Source organism: Fundulus heteroclitus, chromosome 7 (assembly GCF_011125445.2).
Source record: "Fundulus heteroclitus isolate FHET01 chromosome 7, MU-UCD_Fhet_4.1, whole genome shotgun sequence".
Lineage (NCBI taxonomy): Eukaryota > Metazoa > Chordata > Actinopteri > Cyprinodontiformes > Fundulidae > Fundulus > Fundulus heteroclitus.
Window position 1 is genome coordinate 43048616 of NC_046367.1, and position 24150 is coordinate 43072765.

General features: G+C 42.6%; 1 protein-coding gene across 11 annotated transcripts in view; it reads left to right on the forward strand.

Moving 5' to 3' along the window:
* Positions 1-24150, forward strand: part of tns1b (tensin 1b) — a 192158-nt gene that overhangs the window by 31829 nt on the left and 136179 nt on the right. The window contains exon 1 of one of the 11 annotated variants that reach the window (XM_036139695.1): positions 4504-4732. The exons of the other annotated variants lie outside the window; for them this stretch is intronic. Within the exon in view, the coding sequence (XP_035995588.1) occupies positions 4652-4732 (81 nt within the window). The 5' untranslated portion in view covers positions 4504-4651. Of the gene's footprint in view, positions 1-4503; positions 4733-24150 lie in introns of those variants that run through there. 11 annotated transcript variants of the gene reach the window in all.

The window sequence follows — 24150 nt, forward strand, 5'->3', positions numbered from 1 at the left end:
CACTGTCGCTTCATGCATGCTCAGTATGAGGGATTGCTGCAAAGCCATCAACAATGCAGACGACTGTCCACTGTGGCTCTACGCTCTTTCAGGGGTAGTGAATGCTGCAGGTCAACGACCCAGAAAACCAATCTGAATAAAAAACTGAACTGCTTTGTTAAACCAGGATCAATAAGAATGGATGCACTTGACTTGGAATCTGTCGTAATTTGTAAAGTTGTGAAGTGGCGCGTTATTAATAAACTGAATTGAATGAATAAGCTTGGAGTCTGGGAACCTCCATCTTCTTCAGCAGGGACTTTTTGGCCATCAGTGACCGTCTGCTGGAGAACCGTCAGCTCAGCAGCCTTCACCATCATCGTGTAGATCATAACATGATCCCAGCATAACAATTCTCTTTAAATCTTTTGCTTCCTGTTTTCGTTCTTATCAGCTGTAATCTGGAAAAAACATCCCTCTGTGTGGATTCCTGACAGGAAATCTGTACGCATACTCTGATGCACATGTGATATTCTGAACGTCTGTCAAAGATTAAAACACTTTCTTGTTTTTACGCCTTTAAGATACACAGATATAGATGAAAGTCAAACAAAATCACATCTGTGGCCTCAGGACTTCTTGCTTTTGTCACAGCTCTTTGTCCCGCCTTAAATCAGAATACTGCAATGTGATTGGAGATGACCTTTGAACCCTTCCCAGCAGTTGCTGCTCTGAGGTCATTGCTGATGTTCTTAAAACACACCTGTATGATTCAGAGCAGCAAACTGCCTAAACTCCTCCTCACTCTGATGATCAGTGTGAAAAATGTGTGAAAAACCAGACGACAACGGACTATTAAGTTTTCATGGAGTTGATCACACTGCACTGCAAAAAGAGAACTGAAAATAAGTCAAATTTTCTTAGAATGAATGTATTTGCCCTTGATTTGAGCAGGTAAATAAGATTATTTGCCAATGGAATGAGTATTTTTACCCCTACAGTAAGAATTTTAGATATAATGCATTTGAAATAAGATGATGGAGATGAACTGTTCCTATTTTAAGTGCAAAAATCTTATTTAATTGGCAAATAGTCCCATTTACCTGCTCAAATCAAGGAAAAATATTTTCATTTCAAGAAGAGTTTTAGTTTTATTTTTGGCAGTGTGAGGACTCTTTGACACCTGGATGCTACTTTTTCATTCTTGCTTCTAGTTAAAAAAACAACAAGCTGGATTTTTTTTGTTTTTGTTCACTGGAAGTTGAACTGCATTCATTACAGAACCTCGTATTGAAAGATACCAGGTTTGCAAAAGTGTATACTTTCTTTTTAAGACGGCCGGACTTAAGGTCGCATTTAAGAGCAGCTCCAGATGGAGTCCGGTGGTACAAATAATTACCAGGGCGATGGGTTTTCTGCAGAATCCTATAAGGAGATAAGGAAACATTGCATGATGGCTCAATAGACACTGATCTTGCAGAATGCATTTGTGGACTTTTCTATCTGTTGGCGGTTAGGATAAGTAGTAAACGCTTTCCTATTAACGGCCTCCTCCAGCGAGAGGGTGTCTCTGTCTGAGTGGCGTTCAGGAAATGCCAGCAGATTAATGCTGAGGGCCACCGGCTGTTGGTGTTTGTGTGTCCCTGGGTGCGGCTGGGTTTGTGTATTTGAACAGTGTGCGAGGAGGACGTAAAGCCGTACACAGCAGAGGGCGGTTTATTGAAATATGTGCTTGTAGTGAATCTGACGACTGAAATCGTGTGTTTGTTTGTTGGAAGATTTGGGTCGGACTGCGGTGACGGATGGGTGTGCATTTGTTTTTGTTACGTCACTGGGAGCTTATTGCAGATCTAAACACCTGGCTTGTTGGGACCGGTTCTGAACCACCGCCGGGTTCTCCGCTCGACCTCAGATTGGATGGAGATCATCTGTGAACATCAGTTTTTAAGTCAGACCACAGATTCTGAGTTGGACTTTGACTAGGCCGTTCTATCCCATGAATCTGCTTTGATCTGAATCACGTGTCAAACTTAAGGCCCGGGGGCCGAATCATGTCTGTTAAGGCAATTTATCCGGCCTTCAAGAGCCAAAAAAGGCACATCATGTCATAACGTAGAGGCATATATCCTTTTAAATTGTATAAAGTGGCTAAAATTGTGCCTCCTCTAGCAACTTTTTTTAACTGTGTAGTAACAGCCTCCTGCCACTAGATGTCAGTTTTTCCACTACACATTAAAAGAACCCAAAAATTTCCAAAAAGAGAGAAAGTGATGCAGAATGATGAGTTTAAAGTGTAACTCACCCCAATATCAACTTTTTTCTTTGCAGATAAATGGTATAAATTGGGCCTAAGGGTTCTACTCTTACTGTGCATTTTTTATATTTATATGTGAACTGAAAGAATCAAGAATAAAATATATTTGATTTTTTTAAATGAAATTTTGAAATCAAATGTATCATATATCCACATACAACCGGCCCTTGTAATGATTTCATGATGCCAAAGTGGCCCAATGTAGAAATCAGTTTGACACCCCTGATCTAAACCATCCCATAATATCTCTGGCTGCGTGTTCAGGGAGGTTTTCCTGCTGGAAGGAGAACCTTCACCCCAGTCTCATGTATTCTGCAGCCTGCAGCAGGGTTTCCTCCAGGATTGTCCTGGATTTAGCTCCATCCATCCTCCCAGCAGCTCCGACCATCTTCCCACAGCATGATTCTGTCACCACCATGTTTCATAATGAGGATGGTGTGTCTCCACTGATGCTTTTTGTATGTGGGACAGAAAATTGCATTATTGTTTCATCTGAGCAGAGCATCTTCCACATCTCTCCTACATGACTTCTTATGGCTTTTTGATCTTTGTCCTTTGCTTTGGGGGTCAGGTTGTTATGTAGACTGATTCTCCCACCTGAGCTCCTGTTATTGCTGTTGGTCCTCCAGAGTAATCATGGGCGTCTCACCTGCTTCTCTCATTAATGCTCTGCTTACTGTGCTTAGGTGGACATCCGTAGTTTGGTTGGTTGGTGCCATAATGTGATGCGAAACAGCTCAAATACTTGTAAGGCAGCATTAACCAGTAGTGTTTTAGGAGGAACTGTTAAGGTAAACGCATGTTCATCATCTCTGATTATTTTTATTACCTAAATGCTGTATTTGAGCTTTTGCAGCTAAATTTTAGAGTCATTGTTTGATCTTTTTTAAATAAGAAACGTAGGCTGGGAAGTGGTTGTCCTCTGTAAGTTCACCAAGGTGCCAAGTCTTTTTGGGGAGAACATGTTCAGTCCTTTGCTTCCTTTGTACATCTTTCCACCCCCCCCCCCCCCCCCCCATGTTATAGACGATGGACGGAGAGTGAACAAAATCTGCTTCCAAAGTTTTGAGAAAGAACGTAAGACAAAAAGCCTTAAAAACAGTCACAACATAGTTTTGGGTTTTTATTGGCTGGCAACCAGAATAAAATAACAAAATAATATGGAGCTCTGCATGTCATGAGTTTGTTTTAAGAAGTTTAGCTTAAATGAATTACTGAATTTTTGTTTTGATAATTGATTTTTTTTCTCTATTTTCTATCGTACAAACAATTGAAGGTGTTTTTACGTATTTAGGATATTCTGAGCGAGTGAAACACAACTTCCCTGATCACTCAACCAGAACCAATTCCCCTTCCCCTCCTTACATTGCCCAGATGTCTAAACAACTAGATAATTATAAAAATAAAAACATAAATCAACAACTGTACCCATATACTTAGACCATATATGCTCATATACATGCCAACACATACAAATTCAGAAAATATTAGTTTAAATAAAATCGATTTAATTTAGATTCTGGACCTGAATTGGACCAATTTGTCCTTTTTTTTGGAGTTCCTGGAGATTAAATTTAACGTAACTTGGTGCAATATTACTAAAGTGAGAAAAACTGCAAATAAAACCTCAATCTTTCTTTTTCAACAAATGTTTTTACCCCCAAATCTGAAATACTGGCACCGGGTATTAGATTTCTGATTTTGATTTACAAAAACAAATTCAAGTTTTTTTTTTTTTATGTTATGAATATTTGCATATCAAACCAGAACAGAGGGACAGAATGATGTATTTCCTGCTGTCGGGGGAAATGTGTGCATATTCATCTCAAGGGTAAAACGGAGGTGGAGTTTATGAAATATTAAAAAGGGCTCTGCAACACGGGGGGGCAGAGGAAGGGGTCGTGGATGCTGGGGGGGGGGGGGGGGGGGTGCACAGGGAAAGGAGGACGGATCCGGCAATGAATGAAATTAAAAGCGGTGAGACTTGGAGGGCTGAAGAGGGAGGGAGACACGGGATGGGAGACGGAGAGGAGGTGCAAGAGAGATGGATAATAAGTGGACTACCCCCTCCCCCCTGCTCCCGTGGAGAGGTAGGGGCAGCCTGAACCCCCCCCCCCCCAGATAGAAAAGAAAAGCTTTGTGAAACTTTCCCCCCTCAGAGGGAAGGAGAGGCTCAGAGGAGAGGCAGTCAGGATTTAATTTGGTGAGGAAGTCGGAGCGAGCGGACCGGGGAGAAGAGCTCGGAGGACAGTTTGTGTCCAGCAGGGTCATGACTTCCCAGCGTCTGGCGGCTCGTCTCCTGCTCGGATTAGTCCTGAGGAAACTGTAGCAGCCGCAGCATCCCTCCGGTCCGCCACCATGCCCTCCGTCTCCCTCAGCCTGCCCACGGCTCTGGCAGGACCGGCTCGGACCTGGGTCTGCCTGTCCTGCATGTTCTGGGTGAGAACTTTTTTTTTTTTTTGAAAGATGTGCATCAGAGCGTTTTATCCACGACCTTCTGCGCGTCCCGAGCATCTCTGCCGAGTTTGTTGTGGCGGAATGGGAAGCATGCGGGGGGACGTGCGCTGGCTGACAGCCTTCCTCTGCTGCGCGTCGTGGAAGCCTGATCACAAGTGGAGGCGGTCAGGAAATGCGTTGGGTGGTCCGTGCTGTCGGGGGTTGGGTGGAGGGTTAGGACCCCAGCTGTGTGGGGCCTTGGCACGGTGACACATTTAAATGAGCTGCTGGAAGTTCCTCAGCGTCCCTAAACCTTAACGTGACGGGTGGAAAGTTTGTCAAAAGGGCAAAAAAAAGGGTTCTGATTGAATTTTATGTGAAATGCAATCATCTCTGACATTGAGAATCTGCTCCTGTGATGTTTCTGATTAGTTCTTCTAAGAATTTGTGAGGAAGAAGCATCAGATTTCTTCATGTTGGGGTATTTATCTGCCTGGAAAGGCTTTAAGGTTTGGACTAGTTGGTCTTTTTGAAGTTCCTGGAGATTAAATTTAAAGTAAAGTGAGAGAATCTGCAAATAAAACCTCAACCTTTCTCTTTCAACAAATGTTTTTTACCCCAAACCTGAAATATTGATACCGGGTTTCTTCATCAGATTTTTGATTTTCATCAACAAAAACAAATTCAAGTTTTTGTTTTTATGAATATTTGCACTTCAAACCAGAACGGAGGGACTGAGTGATATATTTAAGGCCTTAAAGTTCTCCAGAACCAGGGTTCTTTAACAGGTATCTTGCATGTTCTCTGAAGTTTGCATGTGTGCTACCAACACGTCTGAGTTGATCCGGACACGCTCTTCCTCCTCTTCCTCCTCTTCCTCCATGCGTCCTGCTCTGGTTGGCACTAGGCTCTACTCCTGCCTGCTGCTGCATAATTCACTCTGCCGTACGTTCCCGCTCACAGTGGGGAGGGGGGGGGAAGCTCTGATCCGGGCCGTGATGAGCTGTGTTTGGACTGCGGTTCTGACATTCTGTCTTTAAACATTAGGTCTGTGCTGATATGAAGCAACGTCCCCGCTGCACGCTAATCCCCCGCTTTCAGAGCCCGACAGAGGATGAAAGCGGCCGGTTCTGAATGGACCCTTCTCATCCGTCCTCCCTGATTGGGCCGCGCTCCCCCTGGGACACGGCAGCACCGCCGGCGCTCGGCGAGGAGGCTGGATAATCTTACTGAGCTCTTCATCAGTTAATTACCATTCTTCCTTTTGAGGGATGCTAGGCGAGGTGAGGGGAGGGGGGCCGGCTCGTAAAAGAAGCTGAAAGCCCCCCAGCTAAGCTGTGGGTCACTGATTGACTGGATCAGAGCGCTGCGTGACAAAGCGGGCTCACTTAAAGGGGCGAGGTTCAATCTGAGCCCCCCGTGTTAATGGCAGATCTTTGTTTGGTGCTAAAACCTCTTTAATTTGGGCTCACCTTCCGTCCTCCTCACAGACAGGATTTGGGGTAAAGAGAAACCACAAACGCTCCAACAACAAACTTTAAACGCCTCAGAATTTAAAATGACCGGCTTCTCTGTGGCTCTGGGATCATTTTATCTCATTTAAACAGAAAGTTTAAAAGTCTTTGGAACCTCTCATGTCTTTAGCCTCTTCGCTTCCTTTCCAAACACTATTTAACACTTTAGCAGTGACTCTATCCTGGTTAGGAGTTTACAAGTTGTTCTGGACCTGGAGGATTTGGATTCAATTCAATTCATTTCATTTTTATTTACATAGCACCATTTCATGAAACATTTCATCTCAACGCACTTTTCAAAGTCAAATTCAATCAGATTATACAGATTGGTCAAAAAATTTTCTATGTTAGGGAACAGTTTGGTGGATTGCGTGTGCTAAACATTTAGATTTAGAATAATTTTTCAGGATTATATTTACCTCCTACCAGCTGCAAGACATCTTCAGCTCATATTTGCTGTTAATTTTAACCATAACAGATTTTAAATCATTTACAACTGGAAAAAGGGGAGATAATCTTTCATTTAAAATCACCTTTTAGGGTCTTAAACCTTTTATGTTCCGAGTAGAGCTGAACTTTTATATCAAGTCACAATCTTCATGCCAATTTCCCTGACTCCTCCCCCCCCCACACCTCCAAAGGACCTCCCAAGGTTTCCTAAATCTTCATTAGGACCGTAAAACACTTAAAGAGGGCAATTAAACTTCCATGACCTCCTCAGCCAGTCTGCCAGGACCGGGGGATCTGGTCCTCTGGACCCTGTGATCCGGAGAGAGGCGTCCTCCCAGATCTGGTTCCCTGGATAGGTGAAACATATTCTCCAGCCCTGAAACCAACCTTTACATTAAGCAGTTTAAAACTGAGGGTTCATTGTTGATCGTCTTTGCAGAAAAAAAGCTCAGATGTTTCACCCTTTAGGAGTGCTTGGTGACTTGGCAGCTGGGAGGGCGAGCGCTGCGGCTGACGCCTTCATGAAGCGGCCGTATAACGGACAGATGGAGGTCATACCGGCAGGAAGGGCTTAGAACCCCATCCAGGAAACGGACCGCCTTAAAGAACCAGACAGGATCCGCTCCTTAACCTGGAGCTTCAGAAGACAGGATGGTCCTGGATAAAAGGAGATTCGTCCTTTTTTTTAGCGGGAAGAAAATCCCGAGGGAAGTCCCGGGAAATGGCAGAAAACGTCTGGAAGGACGCAGGAAATGAACAGAAGATGCTTTAGGCGAAGATCAGAGTAAAGTAAACATGGAGGCGCTGCAAGTAAACCTTCAGGAGAGAGCCTCCCCCCCCCCCACCCAAAACACGGTGAATAATTAATGAAAGGTTTACGGATATTTTATCCGGTTTCTCAGAGACGATCCCAAAATAAATCAAACCCACTTTTTGCTCAGGTGGAGTTTTTGAAGGCCGCGTTGACGCCGGTGACATTCAGGAGCGGCGGGTTATCGTTTCACCTCGACGTCAGCTCAGATTTGTGCCAAGGGACTGAAAACGGTGGTGGTCAGGTGGATTTGATCTCACAAGGTGCTCTTGGTAACCAAAGGCATCCGTGTTAAAAAGCTAAAGGGTAAAAACTCCTGATCCCCACGTGGATCCGCTCCATCAGAGTTCAGACGCTGCTGATGTTTGGGTCCAGGTGATTGTTTAGTCTGAAACTAAAAACGCTGCAAAGATCAGGACTGTGATCTTTTGCATAAACATGACTAAAAATAAGTAAAGTTTTCTTGAAATTAGTGTATTTGTCCTTGATTTGAGCAGCAAGTTTAAATGATCTGCCAATAGAATAAGATTTTTGTGCTTAAAATAGGAGAAACTCATTTCCACCGTCTTATCTCAAGTGTAGTTTATCTAATTAGACTTAGACTTAGACAACTTTATTTGTTATTCGGTATGCACAAAGTGCGTACAGGTGATTGTTTAGTCTGTCAATTATCTTGTTTTAGGTGTAAAGATACTCATTCCATTGGCATATCATCTTATTTACCTGCTCAAATTAAGGACAAATGCACTAATTAAAGACATTTTTTTACCTCTTTTTACATCAGTTTTTGCAGTGTGCCGTCCTAAACATGAACCGTAGCGATGTCCAGCCTTATCAGGACCTTTTTCTACCTGCCGCCTCATGGCTCCTTTCCCACACACTCTAATCTCCTTTTAATCCTCCTTTCTTTCTTTTCCTCTGGAGTTATTTTGATCCCAGTCTCTCTCACTGACCCGGGCTCCTATATAAGATGAGGGACCCACACGCAGGGGCCCATTTGAAGCGTCAGTAGCTTCAGCATCTTGGTTCTCCTCTGTAGCAGACTTTCCCCGCGCGGTTCGTCCCTAAATGCTGATGGAGCGCTGGTGAACTGGGGTGTCGCTGTGATGCGTCGTCTCTGTGCCGCTGACTGCGTGCGTTCCCTCCCTGCTGTGTTTTGAGCTGTGTGAAGCAACAGAGTAAGGGGAGGTTAACACTTGCTCCGTTGATTTATGCAACTTGTTGAGCTTTGTCTGGTACTCCCACCCACCACTCTCTCTCCTGAGCAGACTCCAGGCCTTGTGCACGCTCCGCTGGCCACATTTGCCTCAGCCCTCCCACGGCCCGAGGGTTTAGTAATTCAGAATTAGACTGTGCGTCAGTTCCACCTTTATTCTGTCAGAAAACGTCACTTTTAGTCATCTTAACCCTGTTCTTAATGTAATATTGACATTTTATTGCTCTTGCCTGAGCTGATTTGAAGGTTGTGTCTCATTGTTCACCGTCGGATGAAGAAAACTGATTTAATGTTTAATTTATCGTATTAAGTCGGGTAGTGTTGTCATTTTATAGTTTGTTGTGTAAGAAGATCCTTTGGAGCCTGATGGACCCTATTCCCACAACTCAACGTTGTTTTATTGTCCTCTGAAGACCAGATCCCGTACTTGACCCTTTGACCTCCTCCAAGGTCCATTGACTATATTTCTTTGTCCTGAACATACTTGACTGACCCCTAAACCTCCTTATATGAATGCCGCTGGAAGGCACGATGTGCTGGGAGAGTAACGCTTCCACGTTTACTTTCTATCCATTTATCACTGTGGCCTACATGATAAAATCACCAGATAAGCCAGATTTCACAAATGCATGGCAGAAAATTCTGCAGCTAGAGCATTGCTGCTCTCACATAGCATGCAAACTGCACACTTGCTGCAGAAAAGACTCGCCTGCAAGGATCCAGTCACAGCATTTCCTAATTAAATCCCGTTCCTGGATGTTCTGTTGATTATTAAATATGAATAGTTAAGAAATGGTGACATTACAGAAAGGAAGGCAGCGGGTCTGGACGTATTGGAACGCTGTGAAAACCATGCTGGAGATGTTTACACACAAACTATTCAGAACGAGAGGAATACTTAGAAGTTGTGAAAGGACTTGATATTTCTCAAGATCCATTTTATGTTCTCATGATGATCAAACTCACAAAATACTTGTTTTTTAATACGCTAACGTCCGTGGCAAGAAAGGACGTAGTGTGGCAACCACACGTTTATTGAACCAAAATGAGAAATCTGATATTAAACTGCTGAACGAAAATGGAAAACATGGATAAGGAGCGCTCACTTTGGATTTATTTTATCTTTTGTTTTTTGAGACGAGTGCATACGCGTTGTGGGGAGACGTTTGTGGATATATATTTTTATTTTTTACTCACAGAACACCATGTGTACACAAACCCTGCAATTTTACATTTCTGAAACATGTTTTCTTAAACTACAAAATCCAGCACCTAAAGCACAAATAAGTCATTTTTACCCAGAAATAATAATCTTAAAAGTGTGGCATGCCTTTGTATGCAGCCCCGCTGGATCAGTACTTTTTAGAACCAACAGCTCTTTTGGGTTTTGTGTCTAATAGTTTTTTTTTTTGTTTTTTTTTCGGGGATTTTTTGCGGCTCTAGTGGCTCGCTTTTTTCGAAAGTAGGCTGACAGGAAGGGGGGTAGAAGAGGGGGAGAGACATTTGGCAAAGGACCGCGGGTCGGATTCGAACCCGGGTCGACCGCGTCGAGGACTAAGGCCTCTGTATATGGGTCGCGCTACCCGCTGCGCCACATCGGCTCCCTCTAATAGCTTTTTAACATCTATAGGCTGAAACTTCTGCTCATTACTCTTCACAAAGCAGCTCAACGTCACTCAGATGGGATAGAGAACGCATGCAGCTTTCAAGCTGACACTTGGACTTTGACTAGGCCATTCTAACACACTCTGGCTGAATGTTTAGGGTTGTTGTCCTGCTGAAGAACAACCCCTACCCCAGATTTCTCAACTCTGACTGGGTTCCCTGTCCCTGCTGAAGAAAATCGTCCCCACAGCAACATGCTGCCACCACCGTGCTTTTTTAATGGGGATGGTTTGTTCAGGACATTGTATACATAGCAGTCTGCATGTAGGCCAAAAAGTTAAAGTTTGCTATCGTCTGACCAGAGCAGCTTCTTCCACGTGTTTCCTATGACTCGAGGCAAACTGCAAACAGGACTCCTTCTGGCTTTCTTTAAACTTTGTCTTTCATCAGATCATTCTTCTCATAACCCAGCCAGAAAAAAAAACTATTTCCAGCATAATTTGACAAAGATAATCTCATTTAAATCAGTGATAAAGAGTCTTGTTTACAAAGAAGCTAAACAGTGTTTCTTTTGGAGAATTTAGCCGCCTGTGTGTACTGGCTGCTTTGGAAATGTTTTCACCTGGTAATAATTACGAGACAAACAGCAGGAAACTCACGGTGGGGTCTGGTGGGGGCCCAGACATCAAACACATGGAATACAATCTTTCACTGAGCCTTTTAAAGGATAGTGAAGCAGGAATCGTAACCATGTTGGAATAGCAGTGTCTGTTTTATTGTGTATTTTATATTTGAATTACATACTTATGATTTATAAGGTTGCCTTTAGGAAATTATTAAGGAGACATTTACTTCGAGCATATTTAAAAGCCCTGATCAAGTCTATCAAGGATTAGGACAGGTCCACAATCTGCCAAGGCAGAGAGCTCATAGGATTGTCTATTCTGTGCATCGCAGATCTATGCTATTGCTCAGACACGTCAGCTTTGTTTGGTTTCTTGTCCTTCAGCCTAATGAATAAAAAATGGAATAAAAACATACCTTATTGTCCCTCAGTAGGGAAATTCAGGTGTTTCAGCTGCAAAGTGAAGTGGAAGCATGCAAGATCACACAAAAGTAAAAAAAATATGCAAACAAAAAACGAGGCCGTACAGTAAGGGCAAATTTCCAACATAAGAAAAAAAATACTGTACAGTTAAAGTAGCATCCTCAAGGAATTAAAACATGCTTTAAGTGTGATTCAAAGAAAATGTGCAAAACGTGCATGTCTGTTTGTCTATACAAGAATAATGAAAATACAAAAACAGCAGGGATGTCAACACTTATTGGGTTTGTTGGGAGTGTAGTTGGTTGTAACGTCTATTAGGGAGGAAGGATCTGTGAAAACGCTCCTTTGTGCACCTTGGATGTCTGTCACTGCAGGATAAATTAACTTATATGCTGAAAAGACGACATGATTAGTGGTAAGCCATGCAAAATGTGTTAATATTTTGTTATTATTGACAATTTAAAATAGAATTAACATTAAAACTGTATTCAGTTACTGGTCTATTAAAAAGCTAGAATTTTTTAAAGTTTATTTATCCTTATTTTCTCTGCAGAAGGCAGTTGAAGTACTGTAGGGATATTTCCGTAACCAAAGAGCATAAACCTTTAAATGTAGTTGAACCTTGGACTTTACAACTGTGCAAGGTATGCTGTTTTAAAGCTTTTTATATTCGCTGCACACAGAAGGAAACTCTGCTCCAGCAGCTGTAAGCGTCCCAGCGGCTAATGCTATGTAAGTAAACATACTGGAGCCTGCAGAATGACCCGCTTAGACTGTTTAAACTGTTTAACCTGCTTTTTAGGTTTATTAGACTGCCGCTGTCTGAGAGTCTGTTTACTTCCTGATTGATAATCAGTTGTTTGTTTCCTATGCTTTATAGTGAAATATGCCAGACTATCACAATAAGAGCCTTAACGACGTTAAAATGCAGACGTTCAGAATGTGTTGGTGAGACCGCGGTGAAGTGAAGGTACTTTAAGTCTTAAATATGCAGATTCATTTAATAAACTCAGCTCTACTTATAGAACGTTGGCAAACTGGGATTAAATTATAATTTTTTTGCTGCTAAAAATATCAGGATATGAAATATTGGCTCTACCGGCCACCTGAAGCTGACAGTTTATGTGAATTACATTTTTTTACAGACTTCCTGCAAACCTTCACCTCAGGTTTAGGTTATGTTTGTGTATATACGCTCGTCTTTTTGGTATTTTGTAATGATTTAAAGTGTTCAAAATACAAAAACAGCAGATTACACCTGATGTTTTCATAGTCTGCTGACAAAGATGAACCATTTATACTCAGTGAATATAGTAAACGATTTAACCACAGCAAAGGCAGCATTCTTTTTAAATTTTCCTCTCAACCAGAAAGGTTGTTTCTGGTTGGAAATGAAATGGGCATCCTAAAAAAAGACAATATAGTGCAGATATTGATGAAAAGTATTTTTTTTTTTTTACAGTTTAATAAAATTGTCAGACTGAACATCATTTATACCCTTCTCTATTTTCACTTGAAAATATTTCAAAGGTTTTACAGCAAACATGGCCTTTCTCTAAGAGCTAGGCATCTTTTTAGATGTTTCCTCTAGTTATTTGATGATTAATCTTTGGTCTTTGAGGTTGGAAGGACACCTTGTCATCACTCTCATCAAATCAACCATCACTTTAAACCAAAGGCGGTCTATAATAATAATAATAATAATAATATGATAATATCTTTTTGAGCTTTAACTGTTTTTATGGGACTAGTTTGCTGTGTCTTTGTGGCTCCAGTTTTTCTAGTAAAGAAAATGCTTTTGGACTTTCCCTTGTAGTTTGGTATTTGGGGAAATAATCCATCTGTATAACTGCTGCCACCAAAATGAAAATATATTTCTAAGCTTTAAATGAATGTTGTTCACTGCTCTTTTTTGCCTTAACCCTATTATGTATCATAGCTTTTAATAATTTTGAGGCTTTTTTCCCTCCAAAATAGTTATATTTCTATCCATGTCCAACAAAAACAGTTTTTCTATGATGATTTATCCAGTGAGGAGGAGGAAAACAGGAAAAAGGTTGTGTGAGTGTGCTGTAGCTTGGAGATCTAAAGAACAGGCACCCTGCAGAGGGATTTAAAAGCTTAAGCTCAGGCTGCCTGTAAGTGACAAAAACTGTAATTTGACTCACTACAATTCATGCAGTGTTCAGGTATAAGTAACGTCTGCTCCAGTTCTGACCAGCATTGAGACAACCACTGTTCTCCCTATTTCTCCAAACACCCATGTCAGCACAATACTTGGTTTTAGTGTCTGAAGAGTCAAATGTTGCATCAATCAATCTCTAAGTTCATCTGCAGTGATTTTTTAACACATGTTTGAACCCTGTCTCTATGAACTCCTTCTAACATACAGAGGTTAACATTCTTGGACAGCATCTGCGGTCAAATAATATCATCTTCATTTAGCTCAGACACTGAGGAAAAGGATGCTGCTGCAGCTAATTATTGGTTAGAGAGAGAATATTTCTACCAGGTAAACTTTGCTCACCTCGATGGTCTGGCTGTTGACTCTGTTCGAGCCCACGCTCTTACCTGTAGAAAGAACGCTGAGCCATGAGTCGCTTAAATTTAAGGTTCCTGTTTTTTGTTTTCATAAAATTGAGGCAAATTGTGTTTCAAACAGAAGTTTTTTTTCCAGTGTTTGCGTAATGAACCTCCTCAGAGCTCATCTACATTTCCTGCAGAGATGATCTTTGTTGCAAAGGTCTTCTCGGCGTCCAATTTCAGTCACATAGTAGCAGCGGCTTCTCCATTTCCCAAATCCCTGGCACAATTTCTTTTAGTAAAAGAACATCATCTTCCATATATGATAGTGCCATCATGTTTTAGTGAAAATTAAATAACTGATTTTTTTTTTTTTTTTTTTGCTTTGAAAGCCAATGGTGAGGCCCATTTTGATGTATTTGCTTCATACTTCAAAGATTTTACAGTTTTCTGTCCCTAAAATATGATAATCTGGGCTGTTTGAGTCGATGTTTTGTTTTGTAGATCTTGCTAGAACGCTGATTGAAGGAGCCGGTTAGTCGCTGCTGGGTAGGTCAAGACCAGCGGTCACCAATATTCTGTCTGACATTCACACAGCAATTATTTTATGTGGTTACACGTGGACTTAAACAACATAATTAATTTAAAAGTCTTTAAAAACATACTTTAACTGTTGGTAATTGAACGCCTCGATGCCAAATATTGAAGGTGTTGGTTCCATTAAAGAAGAAGCCAAAACTGACTCATTGCTCACCTCTGAAACAAGCTGTAGGGTTTAAAAAACATTTATTGTTGAAGTTTTGCCTTATATGGACATGCTTAAACTTGTCATGTGTCCAGCAGAGCTGTTATAAGGATAAAAAAGCCTTACATGTACTTATGGAGTCAGATTATTGAGGCTCTTTGCTGCCAAAGCAGAATTTTAGTGGCCAAGTTAAACTCCTGCAAACTGTAGTGAGACATGATCAGAGATGGAGCTTGTGTTTTTGCTCAGATAAAGACTAAGAGGTGGGAGTTTTCGTCCCAAAAGCTCACTTTTTCATCTGGCCAATCTGGGTTGTTTGAGGAAGCGGAGCTCGTCTTGGCCCGGTTGGTCGGATCTGTCAGCAGACGGGCCTCCACTGACGAAGGCGACAGAAATTCTGATTGGCACGACAAACCTGACCTCTGGATGTGATTGTGGACCTCCTGCAGTCACGCATTTATTCAGCTGCGGAACCAAAGAGTCCAAAGAGGTTGTGTTAAGGGCATCATGCTGTGCTGCCGCTGCATTCCTCCGTGTGAAAGAGAGAGGATTTTAAAATTATTCTAATTCATGTCCTGAGCTGATTGATGCTGTTGTCAACGCCGCGCGGAAACCGTCTGGTTTCCTTTGGCTGGTGAACTTTAGGTATCACAGATTAAACCCCTTTTTTTTATCCTTTTAAATCAACATTTTTGGCACAGCTGTCCGTTTTTATTTGGAGCTTGTATCATTTATTTTCCTTGGGTGCTTATTACAGTACTTGGCTTTCTGTTTTCTTTAAACAGAAAGCTTATCTCGGGCGATTTGGGGGATTTTCTCTGAAAACAAATGAAACCGAAGTTTAATATCCTGCTTTATGGGGATTTATCATAAGACTTTTAAACACATAGCTGATTCCAGGCCAGGAGTTAATAATGCCTTCATGTTACATGAGTACCAGGAGGAAAACAAGAGGGGAAAACTAGTTTGTGTTAAAAATATGAATAAGCAGGAGGCTAAATAACGGCTGCTGCTGTTAATTATTTCTCTTATTCGGCTCATTTATCTGCAGGTTCCTGAGCTACATGCGTCGCTCCATAAAGGCACAATAACGGCAGCTATTTCTGAGGTGTGATGTGCAGTATTATAAAGTCCAAGGTCTGGATGATGGACTAAATCAGAGAGAGGACTATCTGCGTTATGTTGTTGTATTTAGCAGTTTTTCCAACTCCCTGAAGCGACTGGTTCTGTCAGCAACCCTAAAGGCACAATGTGGGCAACTGAAATGATTGACCAACTGGAAAAATCACAGCGAGAAAAGTGCTCGTCTGACCTGGAATCGGGCAACTCTTCCCCAAATTGACTTTGAGCCCCAACCGGGACACACGAGCAAGTAGGCGGCCTCTGTATCTTAGAGAGGAACACGCCTGAGAAGGGGCGCAAAGAAGCGAGTCGTCGAGTTATGGCAGAACCCTGACGCCTGCAGTGGAGAGAGTTAGCACCATCAGGGAAAGGGATAGACGGAACTGCCCTGGTAGGAAAACCTGATAAATGGAGAAGGGCCGCTGCAATCGGCACATGAAATCAGCCGTCCATCTGATCTATTGACGTGAACCAGGCCCCTGTGGTAACAGCCTGAAGAACCCCTGATGTTGTCAGCATGTGAAAGGGCAGCACCTTCAGGTACTGATGAAGTCCCCTAAAATAAAAAAACAGGATGAAACCCATCTGTCTTCTTTGGTGCAACAAAGTACCTGGAATAGTGGACCTAAGGTTGCTGCAGAGGATCCACTGCCTGGATTGCACCTTTGGCCTGGAGGGCAGAAGGCTCCTGGTCTGGTGCTCTGGCTTTCATTGGGTCGGTGATTACAATCATCTTGACCTGGTGTGAGATGTGAGGCCGCCGTAGGAGCTGTAGTCTGTAACCATGGATCAAAGGGGCAACCACACATGGATCCACAGCGTCAGCAGCCCAGTAGCTGAGCCAACGATGGGAAAAATATCCCACCTCTGGCCAGGTGACATCACCTTCTATGGGGGGGGGCGACCAGAGTCTGCAGCCCGGGTCTGCCTGGCTGGGGGGGCGGACTGACTGATTAAAGTCCCTACTAGGTACATCCAGGTTCTAGACGACACCAGACCAACCAAAACCCAAGACGGCGGCTCTGTGGTGGCATCAGCCATCTTCTGTGGTTTGGTCTGTTGGAGCAGCAGCTGGATAAACTCGTTAGGAAGATTCTGCAGATATTTACCTATTCAAGCTTACTTTATGAGCGATAGAAATTTATACGAAAAAGAAAATGCTGCCACTGCTGCAGTCGATATTTTCTTCTCGCGTTGCATCGAGGACGCGGCATCAAGCAGAACGGACACTGCAGTGTTTTTTTTTCTGTTACCGGTAAATTAAACGTGATCCCACACTTTTAAAACGTTCTTTTCTCCCCTCACGTCTCCCTCCACAGCTGACAACTGCACTCTGCGCCCACGTATCGGCAGTGTAGGCTGTCATCAGCGGACGTGAGAGCGACGGGCAACGCAGATAAGCAGCTGGCTGGAACAGAGTGCTAAACGGCTAAAGAGACGCAGAGGCGTTTGCGTGTTTTAGTAATTGAGTCGAATCTTTCGAGGAATCGTTTCAGCCATTGTTATAATTGCTTTGAACGTCCTTTTTTAATAAATTAGACTAAATTGGATTGTAATTAGAAGGACTTGGCTTTAAGATTGATCTAATTTTATTATTCTAATGAAACGGACTCTCCCCATTTTGAAGGAATTAAGTTGAAATGAATTACAGCCTAGTTGATTTGAACTGTACATAACTTTAGTGAACTGGACAGAATTGACTTCAGTGTGGTGGTAATTTTTTTATAAACCATGTTGGTTAGAATTGACCCTGCAATGTGGTTTCTCGTCGCCTTGCAGTAAAAATGTGACGGCATCACGGTTTGGTGCCTCGATGCTCTGGGGAAGCTGACCGACTCTGGTCTGAGTGAGTAATTTCCTCCTGGGATCCACCTCCTCTGCCATGAAGTGCAGCGGGGGCAGGAGGAGGGCAGGAAGGAGGGACTTGAATGCCCCCCCCCCACCCCTGAAATGAAAAGCAGGTGACTTTTCAATGTGGGGAAATCTGGTTAGTAACTGGAGAGGAGCAGAGAAGGGAGGGAGGAGAAGCCTGAAAGAAGCAGCGGCTCTCTGGTTTCTTGTGTTCAGCTCTAATTGTTCCTTGGTGCTCTTGTTCTGCCTACAGAACCGGCTTCACAGAGACTTCATTCTTTACTCCGTGGATGTTCTGAAAGCTTCAGGGAAGAGTTGGCTAATTGGAGCAGGCTTTCTGCCTGAGTTTAAAGGTCGAGGAAGAGTTCACTGTGAAGACGTTTTGTTTCACCTAAATTTACCAAACAAGCCTGTCAGTATTCAGCAGCTTTAGGTCTGAGCCCAGTCAGATATTAAGAGTAGGGGTTCATCTTTAAAGAATGTCAGAATTAAGACTAAAACATTTGAAACATATCAGATATGTTTGAGATTCAGGCGTCTCGCTGCCTCAGATGCAAAGTTTGCAAAGGAGTCTCTGGTTTGCTTTGTAACTCCTTTTCTTTTTAAATCCGGAGACGGTTGGAGGAAAACTCTCTGGAGTCGTCTGTGATGGAATCAGGGGAAGATGGGTTCAAAGTGGAGGTGTTTTTAGGAAATGGAGTCCAGCCAGTAGCAGACTGGTGTAGGTTTTCGGCTGCAGTGAAGCAGAGTCTGAGGTTTCCGAAAGGTCAAAGCTGAGTTAGATGTTTGTGAAAAGTAAAACATGGTTTCTGGAAAGGAAGCCAAGAAACCGAGATTTTGAGAATTTCTTTAGGATTTTGATTGTTTTTATAGATTGGCCTGAGCTCGTCATCTCTCAGGTGTTTCTGCTCCAACACACCTGAATCAAGTTCTGCAGGAGGCCTTGAACCGTGTTCACCTGATTCAGGTGTGTTGAATGAGAAAAAGATTTCTTTGAACAGCACCAAAGACTCGATAAAGTAAAGCTCGTAGACTCACTGGTGCATCCTGTGTCGTGTCGACTTATGATGGGCAACTCAACACAAATCAGGATTTTAGCCTCAATAAGAAGATTAGCAGTAGGCTGAAAACTTGGCACGCCATTCTGGTATCCTGTAAGTTAAAATCCCGAAGAACCTAGACATGAAGCGTCAGACCTTAAAAGCAGCACCTTGTAAAGCACACAGAGACTGAGTACCTGAACTGGCCCTGAGAAAGATGTCCGTCAAAGATGTGACGCAGAACCAGAGGCACGCTGCCCTCTTTAAAACCAAATATTCAGCTAATCGCTGGCAGAACCAAACTAAAAACCCATTTAAAAGCCCCAGTTTATACCATCTGGTGACATCAGCACCACCCATATTCCCATTTCATCCCCATCTGCAGTTACTGCTCATCAGTTTAAATCTTTATTTTGTATTTCTGAGAAATTCCAGAGGTGATGATCAAAAAAATGCTCAAATCTAATATAAAAAAATCATACTGAATTGGATTTATCTTCTACAGGTTTGATCCTCGTTTGGGCCGCTAGACTCATGAAAAGTTGATCAACTTTGGCTCCTGTTCTACTGTTTGATACAGTTGACCAAAACTTTACACAATCCTATTTCTGTACGCTTGACCGAGTAGATTCATAGAAAATTACTTTAAGTCAATTAATGTTAAAGTGGATGTTAAATGATGATTGATGCTTGGTTAGAGTGACTCAGAGCAAGAATATAAAGAAAAAACTGCTGGACAGAGACCTTGACTCCATCCTGTTGGACGTCCAATCGCCTTCACAGATGGAGCCGTGCAGCCTTGGCCTCACTCAGTCCGTCCTTGCACATGGTGTCCCATATGAGAGATGGCAGTATGCTAACTGATTAACCCACATGACTGGAGGGGTCTCCTGGCTGCACCAGTAAGAACAATAGCGTCTGATTGGTGGGGGTCGATCGTGAGGGGCTGCCTTCTCTCTCAGGGTCCAGATGCTGTTTTTCTGACTTCACTCAGTCTACAGGAAACCCCGCAGCATGTGGGACCAGCTCCTTGTGCCGGTTCGACCCGTTGGTGAAGACGTAATGGCTCTTATCAAGCTTCAGGTCAGAAGGCTTCCCAGAACTGACATCATTCCAGCTGGAAGCGGCTCCATTTTCTGGCCAGTGGATCAGTGAAACCAGAACCAGTGTGTGTTGGGTTTAATTTGGATTTGGTCATGGTTCTGGATCTGAAGCATGGCTGTTCACACCTGGCAGTATAATCCAAGGTACCTGCTCTGCATGCAAACTAACCTGCAGTAGCAGCACACAGTGGATGGACCATCAGTGGTTCTACTGATGAAACAGGCCTTTACTGCTGGCATAACTAAACATTCTCTCGGCTTTGAACCCGTTGTTTGATCCCAGGGACAAATCTGTTCCATATTTAGCTTCATATTTAGTTAATGATTCGTAGAATATAAGATAAAAAGTTAAGGAGCTCTCTCTTGTGTCTGGAACGGTAGCAGCTCGTCAATAGGGGGCGCTGTCTCGTTAAAATTGCGGCGAAAAAGCGTAGACACTGTAAACAGAAAAGTAGTTATCACATCTGTTCTCTCATTAAATGCGTCTAACTTTTGATTTAAAAACATTTCTATTCCACGTTGAATTAATTTTGGTAATTTTTTGTGTAAGCCTCCTGGTTTTAATGTTTTAGAAGCTAGGGATGCTAGACAAATGAGTTTATGTTTGTACGTCTTTACACTGTTGGCTTCCATGTGATTTGATGCTGCTCTCTAATTTTATTCAAAGATTGTCATTGTGGCCAATCGGGGCTTTTTGTGTCATTCTTCATCCAATCAGATTAATTCATCATGCCAGTCAAAGTCACCACTCTGGCAGCTTAAATATGTGAATATCTCTCAAACACGATGCTTTCTGCTTGAGTTATTTCACTTTGAAGTATCGCTAAGTATCGTTACCTGAGTACAGTTTCTGGCTGCTTTACCCACATACGGTTTCTTTAGTGAACAAAAAACAAATGTTTTAACCAAAAATACAAAAATAACAGATTTACTGCTTTTGAGTCGTTGACTTGCAGCAATTCCTCATACGGATAATGCATGTAGCGACAGTGGGGAGGAAAACTCCCCTTTAACAGGATGAAGCCAGCAAAGTGAGACTTCTTCTTTTACACAACCTGCTGATTCTGCTGTAGCACTACAAAGTCAAACAAGCATTTAATAAACACTGATCTAACATTTTTACATTACATTCTGGTTTCAAAAGTTTACCTTTTGTGAATAAGAGCAATTTGGAATGCGTTTCTTTTTTTTTTTTTTTAGATATTTTTTTTTTTTGTTATTTGTTTGACTCATTTTGTTTTTCATCCTTTTAAGCAGAGGAATTTGCACATAACTTTATATTTTTGTCCGTCTGATTTAATAATTAAATCAGATGTAATGACCATTATCTTTTTACCAAATACTTTTTTCCATTCACTTATAACATATTGTCTATAGTTTTTCCGTGAATACACTGGCCACTCCAACCACTGCTGTATTTTACAATCAAAAACACATATTTGACAGCATGTTTGCTTGCAGATGATTAATCTGTGTAAATTCAACCCAAACCTGGTCATGCGAGTGTTGGTAAACATTTCTCTGCAGGATCACCTGAGTTTCCCAGTAGTTGACCAAAATAAGGGAAACTTGGCTTAAATTGGAGCGGAAACCCAGTTAGGCATTATATACATAAAAAACAAAACAAGATAGTTACTATTTATCAGTTATTTATCAGTATTTTAACGTCTAGTTTATGTTTGCTGGTGTTTTCTTTAATCTTTCACCACCATGTGGTGTGATGTCCATTATTGGTACGATTTGCTGCTATCTGAAATGTTTTCCACTTTATAACCAAAGATACGCCGTCGTTATCAGTGTTGTTTCTCTGTGTGCATGAAGTAATGAAATGGAGCGTTGGTTTCCTTTCTAAATGAGGTAATGCATGAAGCGCTGGAGGTGAATGTCAGAGTAATCAGAGGAGAGATCGGTGCACGTGTGGACGGATCTCTGCAGGCAGGGAGAAAAACAGCCTTTTTGGTGACGTTATTCAGCTGGAATGTTACCAGTCGGAGTCTGGAAGGGTTTATCTCCATGTTCTAACATTACCTAACCCGGGCTGGTGCTGGTCCATGTGGACGGGTCCATGTTAAAACAGAGCATCCATTAAAGGACAGCTGACTGGAAGTAGACAGAAGGTGAGATGTTATTCCTTATCACAGCGCTACAGTTCATTAATGAATAACTTTCCTTCCAGCGGGGTACGTGCTCAGACCTGCTTTTATCACTGAGTACAATCCGTTGTTTGGTCAAAATTTTGTTCCTGCTTCTGTGTCTTTGTGGGTTTTTTTTGTCGCCGATGTCCACCTCCGTTACCTCCATACAGCCCAGGGCTAAAGCATCCTTCTCTCCATCCGGGTGTGTCAGGACATGGTAAAAAGTTACCTGGTCTTTACCATGGAACCAAAATGGAAAAGTTTATGAGTAAAACTGAGTCCATCCTGTGATCCAATGCCCCAGCAGCTTGTAAGGAAACATCTCTGTTTAGTGATTTTCTGCATTTCCTCTTTGTCGGAGTGGTACCCGTCTGTTTTCATGTGTTGCTTCAGATCATTGAGGTTTCTGCACAGCTCTCTGCTGGGTACCACACCAACCTGTCCGTTAGTTTGACGTCTGTTCTTTCACTAGACCACTGGCAGATCTGCACCTGTTTTGTCCTGTTAATCACCCAGTTTGGACCAAGCTTCAGCCCTTGAACACATATAACTGTAGAATACTCTGGTCTACAGAGGAGTTCACGGTCCATTAAATGGCTGCAACGTGCCAAAAGAAGCCCAGATCATTCCTCCACCACCGTGCTTGATAGTTGGTATGAGGTGTTTGTGCTGATCTGCTGCGCTTTATTTCCAAAATCAATGTTCTGTGCTTTAAGGTTCAACATCTCTACTCTGGTCTCTGCTGTCCAGAGGACTTTGTCCCAGAAGTCTTGTCCTTCATCCAGATGCAGCTCTGGATGACGGACAAGACTTTGCTTGGGCACTGCTGCCATCTGGTTTCTAGAGAGAAGATGGCTGCATCTGAAAAGGGTCTAAATGGTAAGGACCCTTTGTAGTTGGACCCACTTTATAGTTCATTTTCAGAAGACGGTAGGCCTGTGTTTGACTTGCATCATCCATGAGCGTTTCCGTCACGTAATGACGTCGGAATTACAGGCTGTCTGAAATCAGCAAAGTGGTTTAAAGCTCCTTTCCTTCCCATGATTGAGTTCTTACCGCTGACTTCATGAGAGGTCAAGGAACAGGGGCTAGGGGCTATGGTTAGAACATTTTGGATGCAGACGAGGCTTTCTCCCTCAACCTTTCCAAGTAACAAGGCTAACCTTTAGCCTGCTAACTGAGGTCTGTAGAGTCTGAGTTGCAGATCTTGGGTTTCTGGTCATTTCTCTGAGTTTCCTGCTCTGACCTTGGGCTGAACCTGCTGGACGTCCACTCTTGGGAAGGTTGGCAGCTGCTGAGATGTTCTCCTCCTGGGAATAATCTTCCTCTCTGTAGGAGGATGGATTTTAGATGGTCTGGAGATGACCTTTGAACCCTTCACAGGTTGAAGGGCAGCAGCAATTGCTGCTCTAAGGTCATTGCTGATTACTTTCTGCCTTCATGTTCTTAAAAAACACCTATATGCTCTGGAGCAGCAAACTGCTAAATTAATGCTCACACCGATGAAGATTGGAATCGATTATTGAACTATATTGTGTAAAAAAGCAGCCAAAGTCCAAAGAAAATCCTTCATAAAGCATTAAGAACTGATCAGAACCACTGTTAATCTGGCTCTTTAGGATGAAAATATATATTTTTTAGGAGTAAGTTTTGAGGTCGATGTTGAGTAAAGGTTTTGTGTCTAACAGTTAGAAAACGCTCAGCGAAACCTTCAATTAAAGGCTTCTAGAAGTCTTTTATTATTAGAGGCGAAGATAGAATAGCTCAGATTTCTGAGTCAACCACGTCATTCTCCTGAAGCGCTCAGATTTGATTTTATTAAGCACCGAAGAATCTTTCTGCAAGAATAAATCAGAGGTGGAGCGGCTTTTTCCCTTCTTTAAGCTTCTTTAAACAGTGGGAAACGTTTAGAAGTAGGGTGGGAGTGATTGCTGGTGCATGAGCGTGCGCGCAGTCGTCTCATTTATGTGTGTGCATCTGCACATTTTAATACACAACAGTGCCTGTTTTGCCCATGTGTGCTAATGAGTGTTAGGCAGGAGATTATGCGTGCGTCTCTAAGGGAACAGGAGTCTGTTCCCAGGAGCTGCAGGGCCCATCCTGAGGGGGGGTATGTGCACACCCTGACCCCAGCTCTCGGGGTCCTCTCTGCCTGTCTGAAATCATTTCCTCCCTTTGTGGCCCAGGTTAGTCCCAACGTGAGACACGAATGTGAGGGACAGGGGTTATTGGGAGGTTCTACAAAGTGCTGAAACAGA